A 25,795-nucleotide genomic window follows, 5' to 3' on the forward strand; every position below is an offset into this window, starting at 1 on the left:
TAATCCACAAGATTTTCCTCTCCTGGCCAGCCACCTAGCCAGCAAACTTTGCAGTCTGCTCACACCCGCACAGCTCTCTCCTTTGGACAAACACAGCAGTCTCCTCTGTGATGGATGTGGAGTCTAAGTGCCACCACTGTTTTTAGCCTTCTAAATATTTCTGCTCTCGCACAAACGCCTCCATGTGCTTGACACTGGCTTCTCTGTTTGGCCTCTTTGTGTGCAATATTTGCACCTGTTCAATCTGTCTCTCCGCCCAGCACGCTCCTTTTCTTTTCCTATTTTCCTTCCACAGCATGTCGTTTCTGCTCCGTGTGTGTCTTTCTCAGAGAAAATCCACTGGAAACTGACTGTGGGAGCAATGCTAATTTCCCTGACAATAGAGTGGGTGAGGAAAACATGTTGCTGTTGTGGAGAAAGAGTGTGTGCACATACAAAAAAAAACAACAAAAAAAAAATGCATACGTTTGTGTGGGCATCCATATGTTGGAGTGTGTTCCTCTTCTTCCCTGTCTGTATGTAAATGTCCTCTGCATGCTCCTCTGAGAACAGCTGAGTCTCAGTTGATTATGGGTAATATCATGCAGCATTAAAGGAAGCCCATAGTGCCTGCGGTGCCAGACATGGTGCTCTCAGCGGCCCTTTTTAGAATAAAGACCGGAATATATTGCAGAGGTCAAGCTGGCTGACAAGCTTGCAGACAGAAATGAAGGAGGCAGGTTAAAGAGATATACCAATGTTTTTTATGAGACCCGAAGAAAAAGTAAATGCACATAGGACGCTTGACTTTATCTCTGGTTGGGATTTCATTACTCTACTACATCTTTATATAGCAAATAGCTGTTTTCTTCTGTGTGAATGTTCACAATCTTCATATATAGAACCTTTAAAATGTAACATTAATTCGGAGGATTTAATTCTGTTCATACAACTGAAATAACAATCTTCGCCCAACCTTAACCAAATAGAATCCTATAGAATCAAACTTAAAATATTGTTGTGTTGCGTCTCATCCGCTGCTCATCAAATATTAACATTTTTAACCTAGCATAATTATTTGACGACCCTGGGATGAGACTCAACGATCAGCTGTCTTTATCCTGTCAGCTACGTTGCTTTACCAAAGAGCATTCGCCAACCTAACCTCTGTGCCCACAGATTGGCTATGAACCCTGGACTCTGGTGTGATACTCCTGGATCTTTTTTGTTTTGTTTTGTCCAGTCAAAGTCAACCTGTACGCGTATGAATGATAGCCATGCCCAGTGTTAACATTTGCAGATGTTCAAAGCGCACATTTCAGGTTGCAACACCTCATACCATGAGCAAGGCGAGATGCCTTTTACCTTACAATTATTGAGACACAGGATGAAATGCTCTCTGGGCAGAGTGGTAAAAGCCATCTGATAAGCCTTTAATGGCGTGGGTGTCTACTTGACCTGCACTTTCCTGGATCATATTTCAACTTTTGACCATTAACTGCGGCAGTACACTGCAACCACCACAGTCTCTTGTGGTTCTTTAAAGCAGTGCTATTTTCAGACTCCCTCTTCATACAGATGGGGTAAATGTCTCGCTAGTTTGTCAACATAATAAGCCTATTCCTAACACCGCCTTGAGGTTGACATTTTTGCCTCATGAGTTATTGAGTGAATGGAACGGCGTCTAAACCCAACTGTAACCCTAAAGGCTGCAGCGTGCCTCTCAGGACTGCACTCACACACACAGAGCTTTTCATGGTATTTTCTTTTATAGCTGCACAGATTTAAACATTTCTTTTTTGTTGTTGTTGTATTTTTGTTATCTTTCGTTTTGTACTCATCGCTCAATGGGAGTTAGGAACTGCTGAGATTTGAAATATGTGTGCGAGTCGTCTTTTCTGCGACCTTCTGAGACCTACACCCATTACACCCTTCTTTTTGTGTATCTGCGGTGGCCGGGATCTTTAGAAAAAAAACAAAAAAAAACAACAACAACATATTACCAGCGGAAAAAACAGACAGAGGCTTAAGAAGTCAAGACGACAACTTGACTGTGAGCATCAACCTTCCGTGACATAACACGTTACGAAATCCACCACTCTCTCCCCAAACATTATAGACAGTTTTGTTGAGTTTTGGCTGCCACTATTGGCACAAGTTAAAAAAAAAAAAAAAAAAGAAGTTCTGGCATTGCTTGATTTGCAATAATGCTAGCATAAAATTGCTTTGATTTAAAAGCTAGTTCATATCAATAAAGAGATGAGATGTTAGAGGTTGCCACAATATATTGTTGGCATTTCACGTTGCTGCAAGTCTATGCTACATGTCAACATTTGTTACACACATATATATAGTGAATTTTGTGTCGGGTGGAGGAACTAGCTTACTAACACTTGTAAGCACAAAACCACTGGTTATTTTTAACAAGATATTGGGTCGATTTCCAGCCTTGGTTGTTGCAACAGTCACAATTAAGTGTAATGAATTGTTTTTAATGCCTACACCTAACCAGACCACAACCATCGTGTTGTCACCACATAAAATTGAAAATGGAGCTTACGAAATATAACAGCTTCAACATGTGGCTTGTACATTTATTCTGGCACCTGCCTTGGATATTCACAAAGGCCCAAATGTTCAGCTCTGACAGTGTCTAGAACATGTGAATACACCGCTATAGAAAGCCATTAAATGGAAACTGTGACACTATTTATCCACAATGCAGATCCTAGTGGTGATTATGATCTGGTAATATGTGACTCAGTTTGGCGCAGGAGGAATGAAATGTGATGTTTCTTGCATTTTTTTCCCCTTCTTTTTATTCAGCATTTACAAGCTATAAAAACCACACAAACCGCTGTCATGACCCAAAGGCATAAGTCTTGGTAATAAAAGCTTTTATAGCGTTATTGTGTCCGACTGGAGAGACGAATCAAGGTGGGACGCGGAAGATGTCCGTGCATTTACAGCCAAACCATCCTCCAAATGCCTGCTCTATTCCTTTAAGGGAGTCCTGATTCAAAACAAAAGCTCAGAGAGCCAGCTTCAGACTGCAGCAGCCACAAACCGACCATGAAGGGAAGACATCAGTGCTGAGCTGTTACCTGCCTCTTTAGGGAGGAGAGAGTAATGCTGGGAGACAGGCTGAGAGTCAGAGACGCACTGAAGGGTGTCAATATAGTACGAAATTGAATTAAAGCGTAATTAGGGAAATCATTACCTGACACTTCTGCAGTCGGGGATTTGGTTAATTTACTGAACAATCCTTTAGCGAATGGACTATGTCTTAGAAGATTTTCATGTCAAGGGTGACTGAGCGCCTGTGAATGGTAGAGGATGAATTCATAATGCACTACTTAAAAAAATGGAACACAGATTCAATCAAATCAGCCACCGAAGTGTTTATGCAGTGTAAAAGAGGGCAAAGTTGCTGCTGACTGAAGCATATTTCGCTGCCTGGACGCCTTCAAACTGTAGTCCTGCTGGCCCGCACTTCATCGTATCCAAACTGCCTGAGATCTTCTGCCTTACTGGCTCTGACTTACACAAACTAAACAACATTACTTTTATGTGCTTCATTGTTTTCCATTTATTTTATTTTTTTCCAGGTCAGAGTCTAATGGAGAACAAAATGTCCTTTTCTATAGAGACTTGGAGAAGAGAGTTTTAAAACACTGGTATAGATGCAAACATAAGCTGAGACAACATGGCATGCTGCCAGAGAGCACGGACACAGTTAAGTTCAGTTGCATGAATTCCCAAAAATAGAAATAAAGCAAAAACAATGAAATTAAGAGCAACAAGAGGTCTATTTTCCAAATAGTTAAGAAAACTTGCCAATTTCAAGTCCACCTGTACGTTGTTCCAGGAGAAGGAAACGGTGTGGAGCACAGTGAGGTTGCTTTCATGCACCAACTGAGTGGAAATAACTTGTGTTACATTCCCATTGGTCTACTTCTATATGTAAATCCCACCTGCAGTCGACTCCACCTTACCTGTGTATGTAAAAACTGAATACAGCCTGTGCTCTTTAAAGTACTGATGCCTTTGGATATAAATCTGGAGGCAATGTCATTGACATTAATGCACGCTACACACTGATCATTTTCAGGCTAAACAAAGTACCTACACATGAGTTACATGACCGCAATTAGCAACAGTGGGTCCCTACGGGGGAGAGATTTATGAGCAGGTGCATGTTTTTGTGTGTATGTTTGTATGTCTGTGTGCATTTGTGTGTGTGTGTGTGTGTGTGTGTGTGTGTGTGTGTGTGTGTGTGTGTGTGTGTGTGATCTTGAAACTGCCGCACTGGTACAAAGCAGCATGGTGTGTGTGATGCCATTATTTTCACAGAGGAGCTTCATTTGTTGCACCTTCTCAAGTAATTAATTTATTCATGCCCGTTAAAAATAAAACCAGGAGAGGACCCTTGTGAGAATATTAAGGCAGGAGAAGGAGCTGGAAAGGTGTCAAAACATCTGCTGGTCGACTACAGAGGCGCATCCGCTCACAGTCAAAAGCTGCAGAAAATGATGGTGGTGGTGTAACATTTTGTACTGTTTATTTGGCAGCTCTATGGCCAAAACATTTTTCTCCTTCAGAAATTCCCATGAAAGCTAAAGGGAAAAAAAAAGAATCCCAAAATAGTAAAAAAAAAAAAAAAAAAAGATATGGGCACGTTGAGTCTTCAGAAATAACATTTCTTCTCACCCCATCTGCAAGCCCCACAGGGTCTCAGTAAATAAAGCTTAATACTGGGAAGGTGAGAGTGCTTAAAAGAAAAAAACAAATGTTCAAAGTGCAATTTTTTTCTTCATTTTTAAACACGACTAATCACCCAGTGTAAGGATATGGCCAGGGTCTGCTCGGTGGGTAATGATGCAGCATAAATTAAAAAAGTGGTGGAAAATATGACCTTCGTTCAGTGAGTACCATGTGGTAAACAACCCCCGGAACGAAAAAAAAAAAATCAATTCTACTTTCAGGAAAGGATTTCCTTCCCCTCTTAGAATGCCCTTTGCACCTGTAATATACATCAACATGATACCATTTGCAGTGATGAATACTTTAAATTAACCTTAAAATTAGATTCTGGAGCCAAGAATCACTCTCAGTACATTCACACTTTAGCACAGTGTGTGTGGCCCGAGCCCACCAAACAACTAACACATAACACATTTTTCTCTTAACAGGTGGCTGTGGCTCAGGAGGTAGAAGAATGGGTCGTCTTTTAGTCCAGAGGTTTTAGGTTCGATCCCCAGCTCCTCCCGTCCTGTCCATGTCACCTTGAGCAACACATGGAACCCCAAGTGTTTTTTTTTTTGTTTTTTTTTACATTGGTGTGTGAGTGTACGCATGAACAGTGCAGTAATAGAGTACTTTAAACAGTAAGTAATACAACACATTCCCAGTCGGCGGTGACCCATTTAAGCAAGTTCATCCAAGGCGAACATTTGTACCAAGTAGAACAAGTTGACAAGCCATGATATTACCGACCGTACCTCGGGGAGGCCATCCCATAGATACTCTGGACTCTCCCAGATACAAAGAAAGGGCCACCATTCAGACCCGTCAGCAGCAGCATTAACTCAGTTACCTATAACATATCAAAGCACTTAGCCGGTATCCTAGCTCCTTTGGTCAGTAGCACTCAACACCACATCAAAAACTCACAGCGCTTCACTAGCAAGGTGAGCAAAACAACACTGGACTGAGATGAACAATGGTTTCCTATGATGTCACCTCATGTGCAGTACACATAGAAGAAGACAGAAGCCTCAACATTGAGGTGAACACAAAACCTACACACAGATTAACACTTGCTGTTTGACTCTCCCCACCCACTGGAGCACAAGCTGGGAGTCATCAGAACCATAAACCATCAGGCTGAGACCGTGCCCACAAAGAAAGACAAGTAACAGAAGCTCAACAGGGGAGCACTTTGTACCTGTGGCTACCCAAACTGGACCTTTGTCAAAACCTATAGAAGATCCAGAACAGACAGAGAGGAGGAGATGAGAAAATGTTTCAGCATCATCAATCCTTATGTTGAAGGAACATCTGAGAAACTCGGGAGAATCTTCGATTAACATCATTTCCCGTTAAACCCAGCAACACACAGAAGCAGTAACTTGTCCATCCTAAGAAAAAATCTACCAGGCATAAACAGAGTATTGTAGTTGATGCTGTTTAATGCAGCCAGGACTGCATAGATTTGTACATCGGGGAGACATAACATAACCAAAACCTCTCCATAAATGAATGGCTCGACACAGGAGGGCCAACTCCTCAGGTCAAGATTCTGCTGTCCACTTACATCTGAAGGAGAAGAATCATTCACAAAAATGTTACCATCTTAACCAGAGAAGACAGATGGTTATAAAGAGTAGTGAAAGAATCATTCTATATCAAACTGGAACAACCGTCTTTGAACATGGAGGTGGCCCAAAACATTACGTATCACCCACCTACAATACAGTACTGAGTTCCCTCCCCAGGCAGCTTAACAACCATTCACACCTGGGCTCACCTAGCTCTAGCAGCCCACATGAAGGCCGGTTGGGTCATAACCCATAAGTGACCCAAATGACTCTGAAAATCCGAGCTCACAGGAGTGCTTAACGATCCCAGCTATCCCACACAGAGTTTAATAGCCTGCAGCTCCCCTCAAGTTAGTTAGAACTCAAGAAGCCTCTTGGATAAGAGGTGAAAAGTCTTCAAGAAACTGAAACACGTCCAGCTGCCCATGATTCAGCACGTAGAAACACTCACATGATATGCTTATTAGCCATTACTCACATCGGAGGCTGAGGGGATGGCAGGGGCATTATTTAAAGCCACAACATCTTCAGTTTGACACTGTGGGGAGATTTTCAGCCGATGTTGTGGCAGCCAAATCAGGTCAGCTATTTAAAGCCAAACCATCATTTTTACCGAAGCCTAACAAATGTTTTTTTTGTGCTACAATTAAGTCGTAAAAGAAACTATAAGAACCAAAAGAAAAAGACAATTGACTCAAATGAGAACAGGTTGTAATTGGCCATCAACAAATCAATAACCCATGGTTGCAGCCAATCATTTTCCCTTTCCAACAGTGATTGGGTTTGAAGTTGGGTTTCATGGGAGCTATGCTATTTCATGCTTGCCTTAGTCTCACCTCACTGACAGCGTTAGGACTCATTTGGACAGAGCACGTTTTTTTACATTTGTGTCCTGAATGCAGCTGAAGGAAAATGATGATAACACTGTGGTTTAAATGATTATTTTATAGCAAACTGAGACCAGATTAGCCGGAGAAAATATCAACCTCTTTCAACTCCTTTGGTTAAAGTGGTGAAACTAACACAAAAGTAGTGTAATTATGATTCCATTACTCCAGACAGACAGTGACGTTGTAAAGTAACATATCACTTTGAAATGATAGTAACTAGTTAAATGTAAAACGTTACACTTTGGAAATAACCTGCCCAACACAGTGTATGAATGGGTGGATGAAAAGCAAAATTGTAGAGCACATTTCATGCTTTCTAAATCCTCTCCTCACACTTCTGACTGTCTTCATTCTCCATGTCTCCCCTGGCCGGAGCTGTGACGGTTCAGGTCCCTGCAGTCCTCCCCCCCTCCCACGTCAGTCATTTTCAGGCAACACCCTCAGATCACAACATTCCATTTATTCTGTAAGTGTTTGTGATCACGCGTAATTTGGTTTTCTCTCCACTGTCCCAGTGTTGATGGCAGCTGATGAGGTCTTAGAGAGCCAAGCCTTTTATTCTCCTGAGAGCCTGTCCCAAAACAGCATCTGGCCATGCTTCGCAGCCAAACACACACACACGTACACACACACACACACACACACACACACACACATACACACACACACAGTCTGTCATACAAACAGCCACACACATGCTGAATATACTATATTTAACCAGTTCAGTCTATGCGTCTCGCTGCCGCATTAGCTCTAACCATTTGTCCATCTGCAGTCATTCCATTAAATCCCACTGCAGTCTGTTGTCTGCCGTTTAAAATCTCACTGCTGTGTAATTTCAGTATTGCAGGGACATATGGGCTCAGATATAATGACGATATTATATCGTTCCATATGAGAAGCACAATCAAATTCAATTCCTAAATATCGTTGGAGGGGAGATTTCTCCCTCCTAAGCCTGAAAAGCACAACCCAAAAACAGCAAATGTGTGCGTATGAATGATGAACATTTAATGAGACAAGTTAGAGCAGGTTACAGGAGATGTGATTATATTTTTTGCAATATTTACAGTTTTAAGCAGTAGCACCATAAGAAAAAACGCTCATGCTTTTATTCTATTAACATTCTGATACATTTCCAACCACAGCCACTGTCTTATCTCAAATATAGCCTGCAGCAAATGACTGAGCAGTACCTACAATTTGTTAAGGTAATAGTCCCAGGAATTTTAAAGCCCTTATTGCATTTATCTGGGGAATTATTGTGAAGACAAGAGAAGCAAAGAGAAGAGAAGCAAAGAGAAGACAAGAGAAGGTTAATCTGAAAAATAAAAATCTTCTTTACACAGTTGAAGCAGGTGCAGCTTCTCCCCAAAACACCAGTGTCCCACACTGAGGTCATTTCGGATCTAATGTGAGCAAATAATGACCATAAAATTACTGCAAACATCTTGTGCAGCACAATCGAAGTATTCAAAAGTCCAATATTTACCTCATTATCTCTCAGTTTCTCCCCACTCACAATGCTCTCACAGACCTGCTGCACATGGGAACGCACTGGCTCCATGCCCTCTGTATGAGCACAGTCTTCCAAATTTCAGGTCATAGATAAGACAAACAGTACTTTTAGGTTAGATCTAATAAACTCCTGAGACACTTTTGGACAAATCTGCTTGGTGCTATGTTGGTAGAATTAAGAGGAAGAGAAAAACATTAAGAGAAACATTTCAATCGGCTTTAGTTATTCTCCGCTTGCACCAGGTAACAGTAACCGTGAACCACAGATATCCTGAAACTTCATCTTGTGACAACCCTGTGCTTATGACCTGGTTAGGTTTAGTCACAATAAAACTCTGGGTTAGGGTTAGGAAAAGATCATGTTTGGGCTTAAAATACCTGTTTTGGTCCCCGCAAAACATAGCTGGACATCTCCAGAGGATACCTTAAATATATCCAGTGGTGTCAAGAAATGTTCAAACATCAGCTCAAATTGCAGTCACTGAGGTTGCCAGTCTTTTGGTCTGCCCTCCACCACCATCCACTCACCCCAACCTAAAGTCAGGTGGTAATAAACACCTGATGTGGACATGATATGTAGTGTATCACACGGGCTAATGTGAGTGTCAGTTGTTTGCCATCACGTTAGCTGCCACATTTTTTCCCTGCAACTGGGCTGCTGCTGGACTTACACAAACAGGAGTATATTCTTAGTAATTCTCAACACTTGTATAGCTTATCCACGTCTGAGTAGTCCTGTAAGTTATTTTCTTCATGACAAAGTTCTGCGGATGAACAGGGGAGTTTCTCAGCCTGACAAAAGAAGCTGCTCTGGAGTCTGGTGGCGCGGCACTAAAACAAGGTTGACTTAGTTTCCCCATCGTCATGTTACAGTAATTAACCTTACGTAACCACAGGTAGATACATTACCTCACTGAGCATGTTTACATGCAGCCAATAAACCGGTCATTGAACCTGTTTACATGCACACTAATAAACTGATCATGATGGGATTTATGGAGTTACCAGATTATTCAAGTTGTCATGTAAACAGCATAGGGCAATAAGCTGTTAACAAATTATGACAAATAGATTAAACACATGTATACCATTACTCTTCTTTATTTTGTTCCTAAAGATCTGTGCATGTGTAAAAATGTAAAAGAAATCAGACGTTGACCGGATGCATTTTCTGCCCATATGCATAACATGTAGGAAAAGACCTAACAAATCCCACATAAGGACAGCCCTGACTGGAGGAGACGCCACAATAAGCAGCCTCAGGTTGTCTAGATGTTATTCCCCTGCCGAAAAAGAAAACAAAAGTTTTGTTTTTATGTTCTTGGAAAGAAATCCAGCTGATTGAGTAATTCATGTAAACCCATGTTTTATTATCGCATTACAAAAGTGCATGCAACACATCAAAACAGATTATTGTCATAACCTGATTATTCACATTTTGGATTATTGTGATCATGTGAACGGGCTCATTGTGATGCAAACAGCTGTGTTTGAAAAGGAAATGGAATAGAAACAAGTTGGGGGTCCGTTCCACTCGATGCGAGATGATGGTGCTTATATTGCTTTTGTCTGCAGGGGCTGCCAACCTCAACTCAACCAAGAATAAAAGTTTTATTGTAGCTATGCTTTAATTAGTTTCAGTAACCTTAGGGTAGAGGAATCACCCGTAAGTGCAGTTGTCTGTTCACACCCCCAGCAGTAACTTAAACATTCACTTGGAGTTGTGCTTATAACCATCTGATGAATGTTGGCCATGAGAATGCTGCTGAATACCACTTTCTTCACCAGCTAGTTTTCTGTGCCTGCATATTGTTGCCAGGCACCTTATTCATCTGCTGCAGATGGAAATGAGGATGAGACAGCTCTTTGCAGGGTTGCACTCCATGGTTGGTTGTGTTTTTCTTTTTTTTTTTTTTTCTTTTTTTCTGTGAGTTCATCATGATGATTTATGATTCTTACATTACATGGCACAGAGGTGGGACAAAGTCATTGTCTTTCGAGTTACAAGTAAGTCTCAGGTCTTTGCTCTCAAATCCAGTTGCATAAACTTAACAAACGCATGAACCGGTTAATTCACCCACAGGGTTGTGCTTTGTCTGTTATCTCAAGTTCCTAGGATGCACTGAGTTGCACGTGATGTACACAACATATATTGATTTGTGGCACACTTTTTAAATAACTAATGTTGTCACACAATTAAAAACTATTCTTATTAATTACTAGCTTTATGATTAATAAGTTGTGATTAAATGCAACATACAATAAGTGCTGTGAGCACCCCCCCCACAAAAAAAAAGAAAGAAAAAAACATTTCAATGCGATTCTGTTTTGTTAGATAAGTTAATCAATTAACAAATGGACATTCTAAACTTTAGGTCATATTTCAAGATTGAAGTACATAGATTTCTTAAAAATGTGGATTGCTGGCTTTACTTTCCCATTTAAACACACTGACTGAGACTGAGTCTGCATGGAAACCTGTGGCTCCATACAAGCCGAGGTTGAATGACTTGGTTCTGGCTGGCCGGCGTTCACCACCAGGCTGCTTGTTCAGGGGCAGCCGGCCCTTCAGACATTCAGACTGTCTCCTCTCTTGCTCAGAGACTCTCCGGCAGTGAAGAGAGGCTCCGGAGGAGGAGTATGATCCAATACGAGCGGTCAGGAGGGACTGCAACAGCCGAAGAGTTCAATGTATTTAACAGGGAAACTTCAGTACCGCTAAGCGCTGGACAAGAAGCTGGAAAATGCTCTGCTCTCCAGTGAACTAGTCTTCTGGGGAGCAGAACATTCACCTACACAAAGGCTGTGCTCAGCAGCGTTCAGTCATCAGCCTCCATCCAGAGCTGCTGGTCAAGAGGCGTAGTACAGCGCGATTAATGTGTACATTTTTTGAATATGTTTATTTATATTCTGTCGGCCCTATAAATGTCAGAAATCTAAAGTACTTTCAAGACAAAATGCTCAAGTCTGAATCAAGTCATCAGTCATTGGTGTTGTCACAAGTCCAAGTTGAGTTGTAAGTCCTCAAGTCATTCAGTCATCAGTTTGTGAATCGAGTCCAAGTAATGTGACTCGAGTCCACACCCCTGACAGGTAGTCAGTAAATTCATTGTTCACTTCAATATCAGCAGTGCTTTAATAACTTGACTTTGTAAACAGTTTCCTGATTAAGTGAACTAACTTTGCAACATTTTTTTATAATTATGAATCCATTTAACAAGCAAAATGAATTTGGTCCCAGTTGCTCAACTGTGAACATCAGCCATTTCAATGTTTTTCATTTAAAACTATTTGGATTCCAGAGTGACAAAACAAGCACCTTGGGGGATTGTAATGAGCATTTTTTCATTACTTTCTATATTTTGCAGACAAAGCTACTTTTTGATTAACTGAAGAAAGTGTCAAATGAAAAAAAATGTTACTTGTAGCCATAGTCCAGCGGAGTGTTGACTGTCACGAGAGTGCCAAACGGACAGAGCATACTAAGCCATTTGAGCCATTTGCATACTCTGATGACAATTACACTCAGAATGTGTGAGCAATAGCAGTCCAGACAGTGTTGTATACAATACGTGCGCCGCATGGGCAGGATTGAGGCCGAGCTCTTGGGTGTTTCAGCTGGACACTGCACAAGACTGGAGGCTGTCGGCTGAGGTCATTTATCAGCAGCCAGCCGCCGCAGGCAGAGGCTGGGCACTTTCTATCTCTGACCTATGTTCTCTATAAACCCAGACAATGTCCTACTAACAGTGGGCTTTTTTTCTGAAAAAAAAAAAAAAAGTCTCTCTACCACTAGCGAATTGTTTGCTTCTCTTTCCCAGGAGAGAGTGAATCGTCCTTGGACCCCTGCAAATGCAGACCAGCATCAAGGGGGAATAACTCTGGGAAAGGTAAAAAAATACTGAAGAGAAAGGAAAACATAACACTAACAAGGTTTATACAATGGGCAGTGCCAGCAAAGCAATCTGCCTGGTCAGATAAGCATTCTTACCATGTTTTATGAGACCCTAAACAACATTCAGCCTGGCTGGGCAAAAATGGCTGCACAAAAACTGGTTGCTAAGCTGAAAAAAGTGGGCTATTGTATTAGTCAGAGAGATAAGTAACAATTTGTATCCTTCCTTTGCTGTTGTTTATTTATGCATATACACTACGTTAGAGGGATCATGCCACCAATGAACGTGTTAAACAACCGTCAGTCAGCATTGAATGTGGTGAATATGAATTGGAAATATGTTAACGCATCGTTATTTCCACTGAGATCCAAAATTGAGAGAACAACATAAAAAGTCTCACATAAAAGAAAAAGCAACAAACTTAAAATGAACAACACAAAGATACAACCAAGAAGCAGCAAATTACATCAAGGCAATACATTTACCAGTGTTCAGTTAGAGGACATGTGGCAGAGGTGGTCGGATAGTCCTAAATCCTCTTTTCGTAGTCTTCCATACTAAATAATCAGCTTCAAGGTGCCTTTGAAGCGCACACCAAGATGAAACTGAAAGCACTTTGAGCAAAGACGGTGCAGGTTCGAGGAAAGACGTAAATAACAATGTTAGTTTTGACGGTCAGTAGAAAACACAAAAAAAGAAGGCGAGTCGCGCAGTGCGGTCTGTACCAATTTTCCATTCTTCCATTTTCATCGCAGAAAGAAAACCAACCAACCCTCTGCAGTGAAATGTGCAGAAACCAGAATCAAAGACAAATCACAAGCCAGCATGACACACCGAATCTAACATTGTCAAAGAGGATAATATAAAATATAACCACAAGTAATTGCTGGTAAAAATGTTGCAAGAATGATTTTTTTTTTTTTTTCCCCTGTGCGCTGAAAGAAAAATAGCATTTGCTTCTACAATAGGAACCAAGTTTCACCCGTTTTCCCTCCACACCTGCACTGCATGTCCTCTGTTACCTCAGCCCTGTTCCCAGTGTTTTCCAGCCTATCAGCTCCTTCCCTGATCCTTGTTTTTTGTTGTTTTGTTTCTTTTTTTTCCGCTCATTACCCTCAGCTGTGTTCCTGCGCCTCACTCCACCTGCGACTCATCCTCTGGTTAGATTAGCTTGTATTTAAGTCCAGTCTTTAGTTCAGTCTTGGTTCAGTCATCTGTTGTGTTTCCCTGATGGTCCCTTTTTGTAAACCAGTTCCATCTGTGCCACGATCTTCAAATGAACTTAATCCATTGCACATCCTGCCGGCCGTCTCCTGCACATTTCGGTGCACCTTCTCTTCTCCAGTGTGATATCGACGGCTGATCTTGAACTTTTCAGGCCTGGCTGTGGTTTAGTTGAGTAATCTTGTCTTGCTTTCTTATATTTACTTTTTGCTTTCTAAGTGCTAATAATCTAAATGACAATTCCCATGACAATAATTACACGAGCGCTAAATGAACTTTTAAATGCTCCGCAATCATTAACGGGAAGATTACATAATCCGGAGCTCCGTAATGAGCACTTGTTGTCAAAGGCGGAGCTGCATTTCACACTTTAAATATCAACCGAACAATTCTATACAGGGGAATTAATTAAGAAATAACTGATTACATAAGAACTGCTGTATGAGTCAGCTGCTAACTAATGCTGCAGTCCACGGAGGGATGAAGATTTGTTGAGGGATACATGTCAGACTTTACTACATTCCTGCAGTGCCGCATTAGTCATCAGATGCACATCTTCCCTCTCTATGAAGTTTTATATAATATATGTGCTGGCTGACTCATTCTGTTCGGTGCTGGTTTTTAGTATCTTACTATGACTATAACATTCCGCGGAGAGCCACATCAGGAACGTCTATACTTTCAGCTGATTACACCCTCGCTATGCTAATTGTCAGTGAGCGAAGCAACACAATTTCAACCATTCGGATTACTGTGTCAATACCTGCCTGACTACACCCAGGATCACCAGCAAGAAAGCCAGGATATAGTTGAAGTGCTTTGAGCGCAACATCTTGGAAGCCAGACATGCCGGGGCTTGCCATCTGCTTGTTAGCCAACTGTTTTCCCACTCAATAAAAATGAAATAATGTTTACTCTTTACTATGCAACACGGTATATATTTCAATCTCTGAAGTTAATGGTTTTTCAACTGGAGTGGCCGCATTTGCAAATAACAATTTTGCTCCTGCAAATGAACTCAACTCCCCGATGAAAAGTCCACCAGCCTTAACAGCGGGGGAATGATTTCACACGGCCTCCTTATCATATCATACACACACACGCGCGCGTGCGCGACTGCACACACTCGCGCCGGCTGTCAGCGCATTCTTGACTGAGTATTTGAATGTCAGAACTATTCAATAACAGAGGCAACAGCAGGGGGAGGCTGAGCATCTGGGGAGGCTGTAAGGACAGGTATGAGCTTCTCCCTCTGTGGGCAGACTGACACATTTTGTTACTTCTCTCCCGCTCTCCCTTCAAATGTACTCGATTTGCATGAGTGGGCGGTGGAAATTGTAAAGCAAGCCTACAGTTTGTCCAAACACTAACTATACATAATTGACAATGAAAAATAAACATGGATCAAATCGAATTAGATCAAATTAGATTCTGCTTTATTGTCATTGTACAGCACATGTAATATATAGTGCTAATGAATCGAATAAACAGTGAGAGGTAAATAGTCTTGGTCTTGCCTTTTTATAGCAAGTATCTTGTTCAAGGACAATTTGACGTGCAGCTGAGGGGAGCCGGGATTCAAACCAGTGACCTTCCGATTACTAGACAACCTACTTTACCTACTGAGCTACAACCACTAGAGGTATGTAATAAATACACACATATATATCTATATATATCTATATATATATATATATATATATATAGATATATATATATATATATATAGATATATATATATATATATTTATACAATATGAACAGTATAAATACTTGCAGCTGGCACAGTGCAAGGATTATGTATCAAATATACATTTTATTGCAGGTGGAGGCATAAATAATGCCAACGCTAAGATGTCACACACCATCATCAACATTCTGGTACTTAAATAGACTGAATAGGTCGGCTGTCAGCGTCTCCCAAGATAACTTATATAATCGTTCCCAAAACGACACCGCCATCGTACAGTCACAGTTTGGTTAGGTGTAGGAAAAGAAAATACTGGGTCATTTTCATGGTTTGGCTTCAAATCACTCTGTTACTTCTGTTACAGTGTGTACGCAGCATTACTTCACCACTATGTAAATTAAAAGAACTTGCCTCTGACTACTGGTTTCATATTAGACATGAACAACGGTCTCCTGGATAAAAGCCTTGTCTTTGTCACCAATCATCTTCCTTATACCCAGTTCCCAGTCACTCTTTATATTGCATCTTCTCACTTCCTCATGCACATCTGTAATACCTGCTGCAGCCATATGCAATGTTTATCAAACGATTTGGTCATTCTTCTGAGGACAGCAGGCTCGTACACAGAAAAGCTCATATAGACAGAACAAAAAGGCGGCAGTATGATATAATTTCTGCACACAATAGCATTGTACATGATATTTTCTAACAGAAACAGGTTGAATCATGAACAAAGCTTTTCATATTTAAAGCCACTCCCACTGCCTTGCCCACTTTTAGCCAGCTGGTAAAAACACAAACACACACACACTCAGAATCCTAAGATGAAAACCACCAAAAAGGTTGAGATTTTTTTTTTTTTTTTTTTTCTTGTGAACAGACCTACGGACCATCAGAGCAAGCTATAGAAGTGCACACATGACTGACGGAGTGCACAAAATCCAGATGGCGATTACATCTCCTCAAAAAACACATGTGGTACTTTTCAGGAGACAGTGCTGAAGAGTGTGACAGTCACGTAAGACATGTTGAATTCAATGACAGAATGATGCTGAGATACTGAGGAAATATAATGAGGTCATACTGCGTATATGCATATATTTGAAAACAATAATAATAATAACCCTGTGGGCGTATTGTGAAAACATTGTCGTGTTCACACATACCTACACACTGCACCATTCATTTACAGGCTGCCATCGGACATCTGTTTCCTCTCTGAGCCGATGGCAGGTGAGGGTGGAATCTGCTGATATGTAGTTGCTGCTCTTCACAACCTAACAAATATCATTTTCACACCATGTCCAACCCTTAGAAATAATGAACTAGTAAAGTAAAAGTAAATCCACGCACTAACCTGTTGGAAATCCTGTGTGAATGCACAGGCAAAGAGATAAAAAAACAAAAAACAAAACAAAAAAAAACAACAAAGTTAAAATGACAGTGTTAAAGGTCAAACATCCTAGAATAAAATAAAGAAAAGGGCATGAATTCATTGAAGAAACATACTGCTAATCCCTGAAACAGCTCTGCGGTGGTGCTTTCCTATTGATTGTCCTCTATGTGCACAATACAATGATGTGTCTCAAACAGCCAGAGAGCAACTTCACAGAAGACCTCACAGTTAGCCAGACAGTTAATTAGAAACAGGGTATTTATTGTACTCGGCCAACAAAGAAACTTCAATACTCACGACATCCTGCTTGTATAACTAGAAGAAGAAGAGAGAGAGAGAGAAGAGAGAGAAAAAGTGTAATAATGATACAGCCAGAGGAATAGACAAGAGGGTCAGCATTTTCTTAAGTTGATTTATGGCGAGTTTGGTGACCCAAATGAGCAATAAGTAATGCGGGTTCTGATTAAAGCCTTGTCAGACTATTGGCTCTTTTAATCACCTCATTATGTATGCCTCTGACCCAGCTGAGATATGCACTGTAGACAACATTAGGTGAGGATGATTCTCTTCTCACAATTGACTGGTAGCAGTTTGTAATTTACGGTGACAGTTTATGGCATCCTGTGCCACTTAGTGCTACATATCCAAACAGAAGATGACGCCATGTCTTATCCATCAAAGCTCGTGGGACGGAGATTACTTTGAAGGTTTTATTTATTTATTTATTTTTTTAGCATCGATGTAATCCGCGTGGAGCGCGAGTGAGCCGCGTGTTTCATCTCGCACGCGAAATGTCAAGCAAACGCGTGATTTTTTTTTATTTTTTTTTTTTCCATCCGGCACCTCACGGGGAGACAGCATGTAAAGCCAACAGTGCTGTGACAAACCTCTGACAAAGGCTTTCAGGTTTTCAGGCTAATTAAAACCTCAGCGTCACTCTTTTCCCTGATCACTCCTCACAAAGACCCTTGAGTGGCATCAATGAGCACGCTCAGGCTTAAGTGAATGTTTACCTCCCCTAATGACTATCTGTCTCTGTGCTGAGTAAATGCAACTGCCTCGGTCCTCTCCGCCGCTCAGGTTACACACACGCAGGGAAGAGACCTCAGCCCGAGGTCTGTGCACCAGCTGTTTGTCGACACAAGACCATTTGCAGGTTGTTATTATTTTGCTGTGGATAATGATCGCCGGACAGCACGGCGGCTCAGTGGTGGGCGGCGTTGCTTTTAAATAAGAAGAAAGCTAGTCTGACTCCGCGTCTTTGTTCTGTCTGCTTGGAGCCCCATGCCCTGTCTTTGAATGCTTCTTTTGAGAAAATTCAAGTTAGGTAGATGGAAAAAAAAAATCTGAACTATTGGCATGTGCGAATGTGAATGTTTATGTCTCTTTATCTGCGTTGGCCCTGCGATGGGCCGATGACCTGTTCAGGGTGTTTTCTTGCTTGCTGCCCTAATGCATGCTGGGATAAATATCACAGCTCTGAAATGGAAACAAAAAAAAAGAAGAAAGAAAATGGTGGGTTACCGACGAGCCTTTGATGCTGAGGTTGGATGATGAAGGCTACATTTATCTAACAGTGTATTTTATGTGAAGTTTCGGATGGTGGAACAAATATCTACATTCATTTACATCCAAGCTAAACGACCACCTATTACAATGAGTTCTGCTTGCGAAGTAACAGTAGTCGATTATCAGTAACTGATGTAGCTGCTCACAGTAAAACAAATGTCTGCTATCTGCTAATCAACTTTTGGATGGTTTAATCTATACCCTTGATTACAAATGTATATTTGTATGCGAAACTATAACTTACAAAGTAATAATAACTATTCACCTTGTGGGAGAAAACACAAGTCAAATATTTCCTGTGAAGTTGAATGTAAAGTAGCTAAAAGTGGAAATACTCGAGTACTTCCAAGTTGCAACCCGCTAAATGTTGGGTATGTAGATTTCTGCAAACAACTGATATGTGGAACCTTTTCATTTATTTACGTTGCAACTATGTCTCCTTGGATTCAGTTTTCAATTCAATGTTTTGCCCATCATGTGCTTATGGTTTGGTTAGGTTTATGCACAAAAACCTGCCGGTAAGGGTTAGGAAAAGATTGTGTTTTGCCTTAAAGTGTCTGGTTTCGCCTGGAAATTGATCCAAGCCCTCCTTCCAATAATCCACACAGTGTTTTCACACTTGTGGATGGTGGAACACAGTCTCGGACTGCAGTCACTCCACCACAGCCCCCTTTAGCTCCTGACATAAAACTAAATCACAGACATGGATCATGAACTTCACGTCAAGTATTGTATGCTGCGTATGACACAAACAAATTTTGAATATATCCATGTTATCCTCGCAGAATTTTAACCACCATGAATTGTATTCTGTAGAAATGGCTTCAAAATCGTACATAAACCTACGCTACATTATGTGAGAGAAATATGGTACAAACCAAAGGCGGTGAAAGACAATACAAAGCTCAGTCCAGATGACGGGAACTGCAAAGTTGAGTAATAACGTGTTTCAATATTTGCCACCACAGGAGACACATCAGTCTCTTGGAGCGGCGTATACAGTAGAATTGCATGTTTGATATTATGTTGGATGTCCATAATGTTGACGGTTATTCATGCCAGCTAGAGCTGTATTTGTTATAATAACAGCATCAATTGAAAAATGACATTGTGCGAAAGTGGCCACGCGTACGTATAGACAGAGAATCATCATCTACACCTGCGGCTCTTTACCACTTTGTATAGTATCAGCTGATTGTTTAGCTGTCTGGCCGCAACTCTACAGTTTCGATTCACTCTCACTGCGTTCACAGCTGTTGTCAACTAAAACTCACCGCACAATCTGCTCGGCACAAAACAGCAGAAGGTGAATTTAATGACGAAAGGGCCGGCCTTTTCCTTTAGCAGTTGTTAGTGTGGAGACCAGAGTCAATACTGGACTGTATCCACTGGGTAGATGCTGGACTGTGACTATGTTCATTATAACAACATTTGTTACTGGCATTCCCAAATTGTTTCCGCTGCCCCCAAGTGGCCAAAGCGTCGGCTACTGCAGGTTTAAGCTTGCGTGCATTTAACCTGCACCAGTCAGGGCTGCAGAACAAAAACAGGAAGCCGAAAATAACCCCTTGACAAGACAGCATGGGAGGAAAATGGACTGGTGCTGGCAGAAAGAATGAATGAAAAACATTCTTTTTATACATTGTGGAAATACTGCCAAATTTCTAGTTCTTCAGGGTTTACACATTTCCACAGGAAGATGTCTTGCTTATAAAGCAGTTGCCAAGGTTCCGCTTTTGCAATCTCGGGTTACTGCGGACTCAAAAGAGCAAATGGATGACTCCTCGTTGTAGGTCACTGCTCTGCCGGAGTGGGCTACACATTTTCCTTCACCTTTCTGGAGCTATAATGAGCCCTTTGCTGTGACATTCTCTTTGATTTTTTTTTTTTTTTTTTTTTTTCATGGTGGGATGTTGGTTTTCATCTGGTATTGCATGGAGATCCTCGTGTTCCATCAATCAGCACTCAGTGGCATCGCCTTGCCCGTGTCTCCTAAAAAAAAAAAGACATAAACAAGCACGAATGCATGTTACCACATCTGCTCCCCTACACACAACGAAAAAAAAAAAAAAGCTGCAGGGACTCGCCTCCGTTCCGCTCCTTTGAGATCGCCGGCTCTGAAAACCTGAAAACATTGTTCTAAAAACTGCCTAAAATGCAAATGTGAAACCACGAGAGTAATGAGCTGTGACACAATCGCCACTACACATATATTTTATTCGGAGCTTTAACAAAAAAAAAAAAAAAGAGAGAGAAAAAAAAAAAAGTTTGACCTGTGCTTGCAAACAAACTTTAAATGGTCAGCGATGCACTTTAACAAGCAAGGAGAAACATCTCCATCCAAAAAAAACAAAACAAAAAAACAAGACCACAGACCAAAGAATGTCTGCTCTTATTAGGTAGTCGTCCTTCACAGGCCGTCATAGCTGCGAGGCAGGGTCACAGCCACCCAATCCCAAGACATCATGATGAAACCGCGACAAATCAACTCATTCTTTCACTCCGGAATCTGCAAGTCGCTGTGCCACGGGATTTCAGCTTCTCTTTTGAGTTTGGGAACCAGCGAATCTCACGACTCAATGGTGTTCATTTCTCTAATCCAATCCCTGTGTTAAAAACCTCCCTTTGAACGTCTACAGAAAAAAAAAAAAAAAAAAAAAAAAAAAAGCTGAAAGGCAGCGCACAGCCCTCCCCTCCGCTCGCCTGCGCGCTGCCTCTCTGATCCGCCGCTCGGTGTCCGGACGCACAGGCGCGCGGATAGAGCGGGGGATAGAGCAGATCTAATTAAGTTTGCTGATGGTGGAAGTGATGATTATTCCGCGGGAAGAAAGGAAGAGGGAGGATGAGGGCGCAGAAGATAACGAGAATAACTGCAGGGGGCTGGCTGCACCCTCCCCTCCTGCTCATGATCGCCGTCATCACCACCGCAACCATCATTAAAGTCATTATTCAAATAATTAAAACTTTTTTGGGGGGAGGATTCATTTGCACTAAGATAATATCCATTATGGCAATCTACATTTAGTAGATTGACTCCACCTGTAGCTGAGTCCTGGACTGTTAATTTCTTAAACCTAATTCCGTTGTGATGACGTTTCATCTGGCTCTTTAAATAACTCAACTTTTTTTTTTTTTCCTCCCCCAAATATCATTTGAACCAAGGATGAATAGTGCGCAGTTTCTGTGCCTTATTTCCTGAAGGAAACTGAGACTTTTAGCAGAATTACACACTTTAGAAAGAAGTTAAGACTTATAGTCTCGGTCGAATTATTCTCCTTCTTTTCATCCTTCTTTTTTATTGTGTCAACTTTCCCTCCATCCCGCTTTTAATCTTCATTACTGTTTTTTTCTTGCCTTTTCCTTTTTTTATTCCTCTAAAATGAAGCATCTGACTCCAGCACATCCTCAGCATCCTCTGACCATTCCTCAGCCAACCTGCGCCCCCCCTCCACACACCGCCCTTCTCCTCCTCCCTCTGAACACCTCCTACTCTCACTTCCTCCAGTTACGTCTCAGCCAACCGGGAGTGTGCTCGCCGCTGGAATAAATTAAATTGCGGCGGTGGTGGTACAGGGGGAGGGAGAGAGAGAGACGCGGATGCCATTCACACATTCCGTGCGCTGGAGGTCCAGGCACCGACAGCAGCGTCGGCAGCTCTCCGTGCGCCCTGCGTGCGCCCCCGAGCGCGTCTCTCCAATAAAGAGCAGAAATGAGTTAAGAGGACAGCAGTTATCGACGCTTCTCACACTGTGGGTGGTCATTTGGTCCCCGCACGATCACCGACGTTGTCTCACCCCGGTGTGTTTAAAAAAATAAATAAAAAAAATAAGTCCACCTGGATGGTTTGACCCTGTGCGCTCTTGAAGCATCGGGTCCGCTGCGGCTCATTCCGTTGGATTGGACCTACAGTATCTCTCTGCGCGTCGTCCGAGGGCTCTCCGCTGGAAATATGCCTCTGTGAGACAGAGGAGAGGAGCGCGCTCTGAGGAGGTCGGATGTCATCTTCTGTTCCGTTCAAGTCGCGCTGCCCCTAATTGTGCGTCTGTTTGCATTTGTGGCGATCACCCTCCCCAAAGTCCCTCTCCGATGCCGCCCCGTCTGTGCACCGAGCCGAACCCAACTTCACGGTCCTACCAGGGGATTTTGCGGAGACTAATTCCGACCAGTCACGGACCACAGTACTTGCACAATAAGGTAAAGAGCAAACGGGACGCCTGATTTTTTTTTTAATGCTTTTAGAGCTCTCCCAACATCAGATTCAATTTGAAATGAATTCTTTTCAGCTTTGCTCTGTTATCTACGTGAAATGCACTGTAGATATTCTGACCTCTAAAATGAGTGGCCCTTTGCCATAATTACTGACAAAGGCATCTCTCTCAGGTCATTTTTTTTTTATCCCCCTCATGCCCCAAACCAAAATATCCACCTCACTGTTCTCTGTGATTACTCTGCTTCATCTGCTCTCCCTCTCCTTCCTCCTTCCAGCAGGACTCATCCAGAGTGCAGGGAGAATGAAGAGTCACCGGGGCCGGGGGAAGCAGCATGAGTGGCCCGTGCATCTCCATTAGACTGACGGCCCTCATGTTTCTATGGAAGTGGTTAATACTAAGCCTGCTCCAGAGCTGGGTGTCAGAGGGGGCCTGGGCGGCGGACCCCGCCGGAGCTGGCTTCAGCGGCTCTACTGGGCCCCTGGGCTGGCTCCTGTCGGACAAGGGTCCTTTTCACCACTCGCAGGAGTTTGTCGATTTCACGGAGCGCTACCAACAAGGATTCACCACCAAGTACAAGATATACAGGTGAGAGAGGCGGCGGACAGGAGGGCCAGGGATCAGTGTCTGCATGGTCGCTGCTTGTGAAATGAAAAAAATTGGAATTGGACATAATTTAGCCTCTTATTCTTGTGGCTTTGCTCAGGGGGAAAAAGAGGGATGTTTTTCAGGATCTTAAGCAAATTAAAGGCACATATCACACAGTACTTTTCTTTAGACTATAAAAGATGCAGATTTAGTAGGTGGCACACTGTGGGAAGAAGCATTGAGACGATTACTTAGCAGAGTTTTGCATGCAAATGAAAGCCCGGCATGCTTTCTGTATAGATGCAAGCTTCTTTGGGTGCGACTGCCTGATTCCCTCTTTCTGTGGGCCGCGGAGACATATGGTTTGAGGACGATACAAACCGTCAGAATGTTGCATATCAGTGGAAACTCAAAGTGGAGATACCGCAGGAGGGTTTGGGCAGAGCAGCGGGACGTAACAGATATCTGACTGAGCCAGTTGATGTGTGACAGTGGGAAGACAGGATGGCTTCAGAAGTGTGCGGTGTGAAGTATAGTGGGTGTGTGCTTAGAAGCAGCAGGGTATTGTTTGGAGGCTTGCTACAGGAGGACATTTTTCTTCACTTTTTTTTTTTTTTTTTTTTTTCCCTTTGGCAGACGTGAGTGGAACTACAGGGAAAACTGAATGTTTCCATACACAAACTCCCACGTCTGAACTCACAGGATGTTACATACATGTCTGCTCGTTGTCAGTCAGATACGTGGCATGAAAGAGTACACAACACGTGCGCTTGTATGCTGCTTCCTAGTATCGTTTTATTATTAATTTCTTTAAACTAACAATTCAGAATTCTGGCTTCTTGGCGATTTACAGTTCACCCGCCCTACAGAGAAGAAAGATCTGGTCTACACAGGCAGACCATAGTGCGACAGCTGTAACACTCAAGTGCACCTTGCAGGCTTTTGCCAATTTGTGTGTCTGAAGATGTGTTTGTGTGTGTGCGTGTGTGTTTGCGCTGGTGTTTCCCTCTGTGTTCTATTGTCTTGAGGACAACATATAAACTCAGCACTTGCACTCATGCCAATTAAGTTCCTCTAGGCGGTGGTTCGGTATCTGTTCTAGGCAGTGGGACCCAAACACATTGCATAACTGTAGGGCTGACATTGTGTGTGTGTGTGTGTGTGTCTCATCCAGTGGATATATGATCTTATATGTGTTTACTTTACAAATTGCTGTGGTAACTTCAAGGCGTCGCGGCTCTCTCGAGGTTAGGAAAGTGTGTGTGATTTTATGAAACCTTTTCAAAATGCATTTCCCCGTCATTCGCTCTTTCCATGAATGGCTGACCTCCTGTTTTCAGCCGTCACCGACAACAATGAGCTTCCCTACAGGATGCCGTCGGCTCGTCCGTGATCGCGCGTGCACGCCTGAGTGTCTGCACTGTATTGTGTGTGTCGAGCCAGGTAAGTGTTTTGATACTCGCTGATGAGAGCGATGCTGTCAGAGTCGTCCACAGCCCCGCAGTAGAGGGGCCGGTGCCAGCTGAACAGAGCTTTGACTGACACTGGCATTTAGCAGCTGACAGGGGTGACAATGCCAGGCAAAGATAGGGAATGTAGCGCTGTTGGCTTCCCCACATCCATCACTTCCCTCCCTCGCTGCCTCTCTGCCGGCCTCTTCTCTCTGCCGCTCGGGATGTCTCTATACCGCCCCGTCTTCCGTATTGTTTCCAACCTTGGCATGGAAACCTCGCAGTCATTTGCATACACAAGATTGGCAGTTTTACTAAAACTCGCGCGGACATTGTCTGGCTTGTCATCACTAAAACTGTGGCGTTGAACCTTTTTTTTGGGGGCATTCTGTAACCTACAGCATGACTTCTGTTGACCTCTGTCAGCAAATAACCAGAAATGCAAACTTGACAAGACCATAACCCCGCTTTCCCCTTGAGCTCCAGTGGCCTTTTCCGTTTTACTCTGAAGAATACGAGTAAGCGGACTAATTAGAGCCAAAAATCCGACAAAAACTCGAGAGAGAAAGTCGAATTTCAGCCTGTTAAGAAATGGAATAATGTCTCTGCATTGTCATTCGCTTTCCCCCGCCTTGAAAAACAAGCCTTTTTAGGCTTTAAATATCTTGCACTCGGAGCACTGTCATCCATCGCTGAGCAGTTGAGGATGCCAGTTAGTGGAGAACTGAAGAGATCAGAAGTGCCTTCAAAATGCAATGGGCTGCACAGTTTTTTTTTTTTTTTTCTTCCCTTCCAAAAGAGACTCATGAATTTTGAAAGCCAGGCAAAGTAATCTTTGAGTCGTTGGTATTGATCAACGACACTGTTCTGCCTCTTGCAGACACAATGCGCTCCTTTATGGCTTGGTAAAAGGCTCGTTATTGCCTCTCGAATCGTCACCGCTATGTGTTGAAATTCTAAGTGCCAAACGGATACCGAGGAAGCAGCCAAAACGTCTTCTGTTTGGACGTAGATATTTGGTCCTTGTGACTATGGGGAAAGCAGTGGCACACGCTGTAAGTTCACG

At 42.4% G+C, this 25,795-nt stretch overlaps 1 protein-coding gene across 2 annotated transcripts in view; it reads left to right on the forward strand.

Annotated features, from left to right (window-relative positions):
• Nucleotides 1–21,641: 21,641 nt before the first annotated feature.
• LOC119028042 (BMP/retinoic acid-inducible neural-specific protein 3-like) overlaps nucleotides 21,642–25,795 on the forward strand; it is a 52,968-nt gene continuing 48,814 nt past the window's right edge. The window contains exons 1-2 of one of the 2 annotated variants that reach the window (XM_037113534.1): nucleotides 21,642–22,676; nucleotides 22,968–23,278. In XM_037113534.1, the coding sequence (XP_036969429.1) occupies nucleotides 23,025–23,278 (254 nt within the window). In that variant the 5' untranslated portion in view covers nucleotides 21,642–22,676; nucleotides 22,968–23,024. The remainder of the gene's footprint in view (nucleotides 22,677–22,967; nucleotides 23,279–25,795) is intronic. The other variant, XM_037113535.1, reaches the window with a different exon arrangement.

This window comes from Acanthopagrus latus, chromosome 11 (assembly GCF_904848185.1).
Source record: "Acanthopagrus latus isolate v.2019 chromosome 11, fAcaLat1.1, whole genome shotgun sequence".
NCBI classification, from domain to species: Eukaryota; Metazoa; Chordata; class Actinopteri; order Spariformes; family Sparidae; genus Acanthopagrus; species Acanthopagrus latus.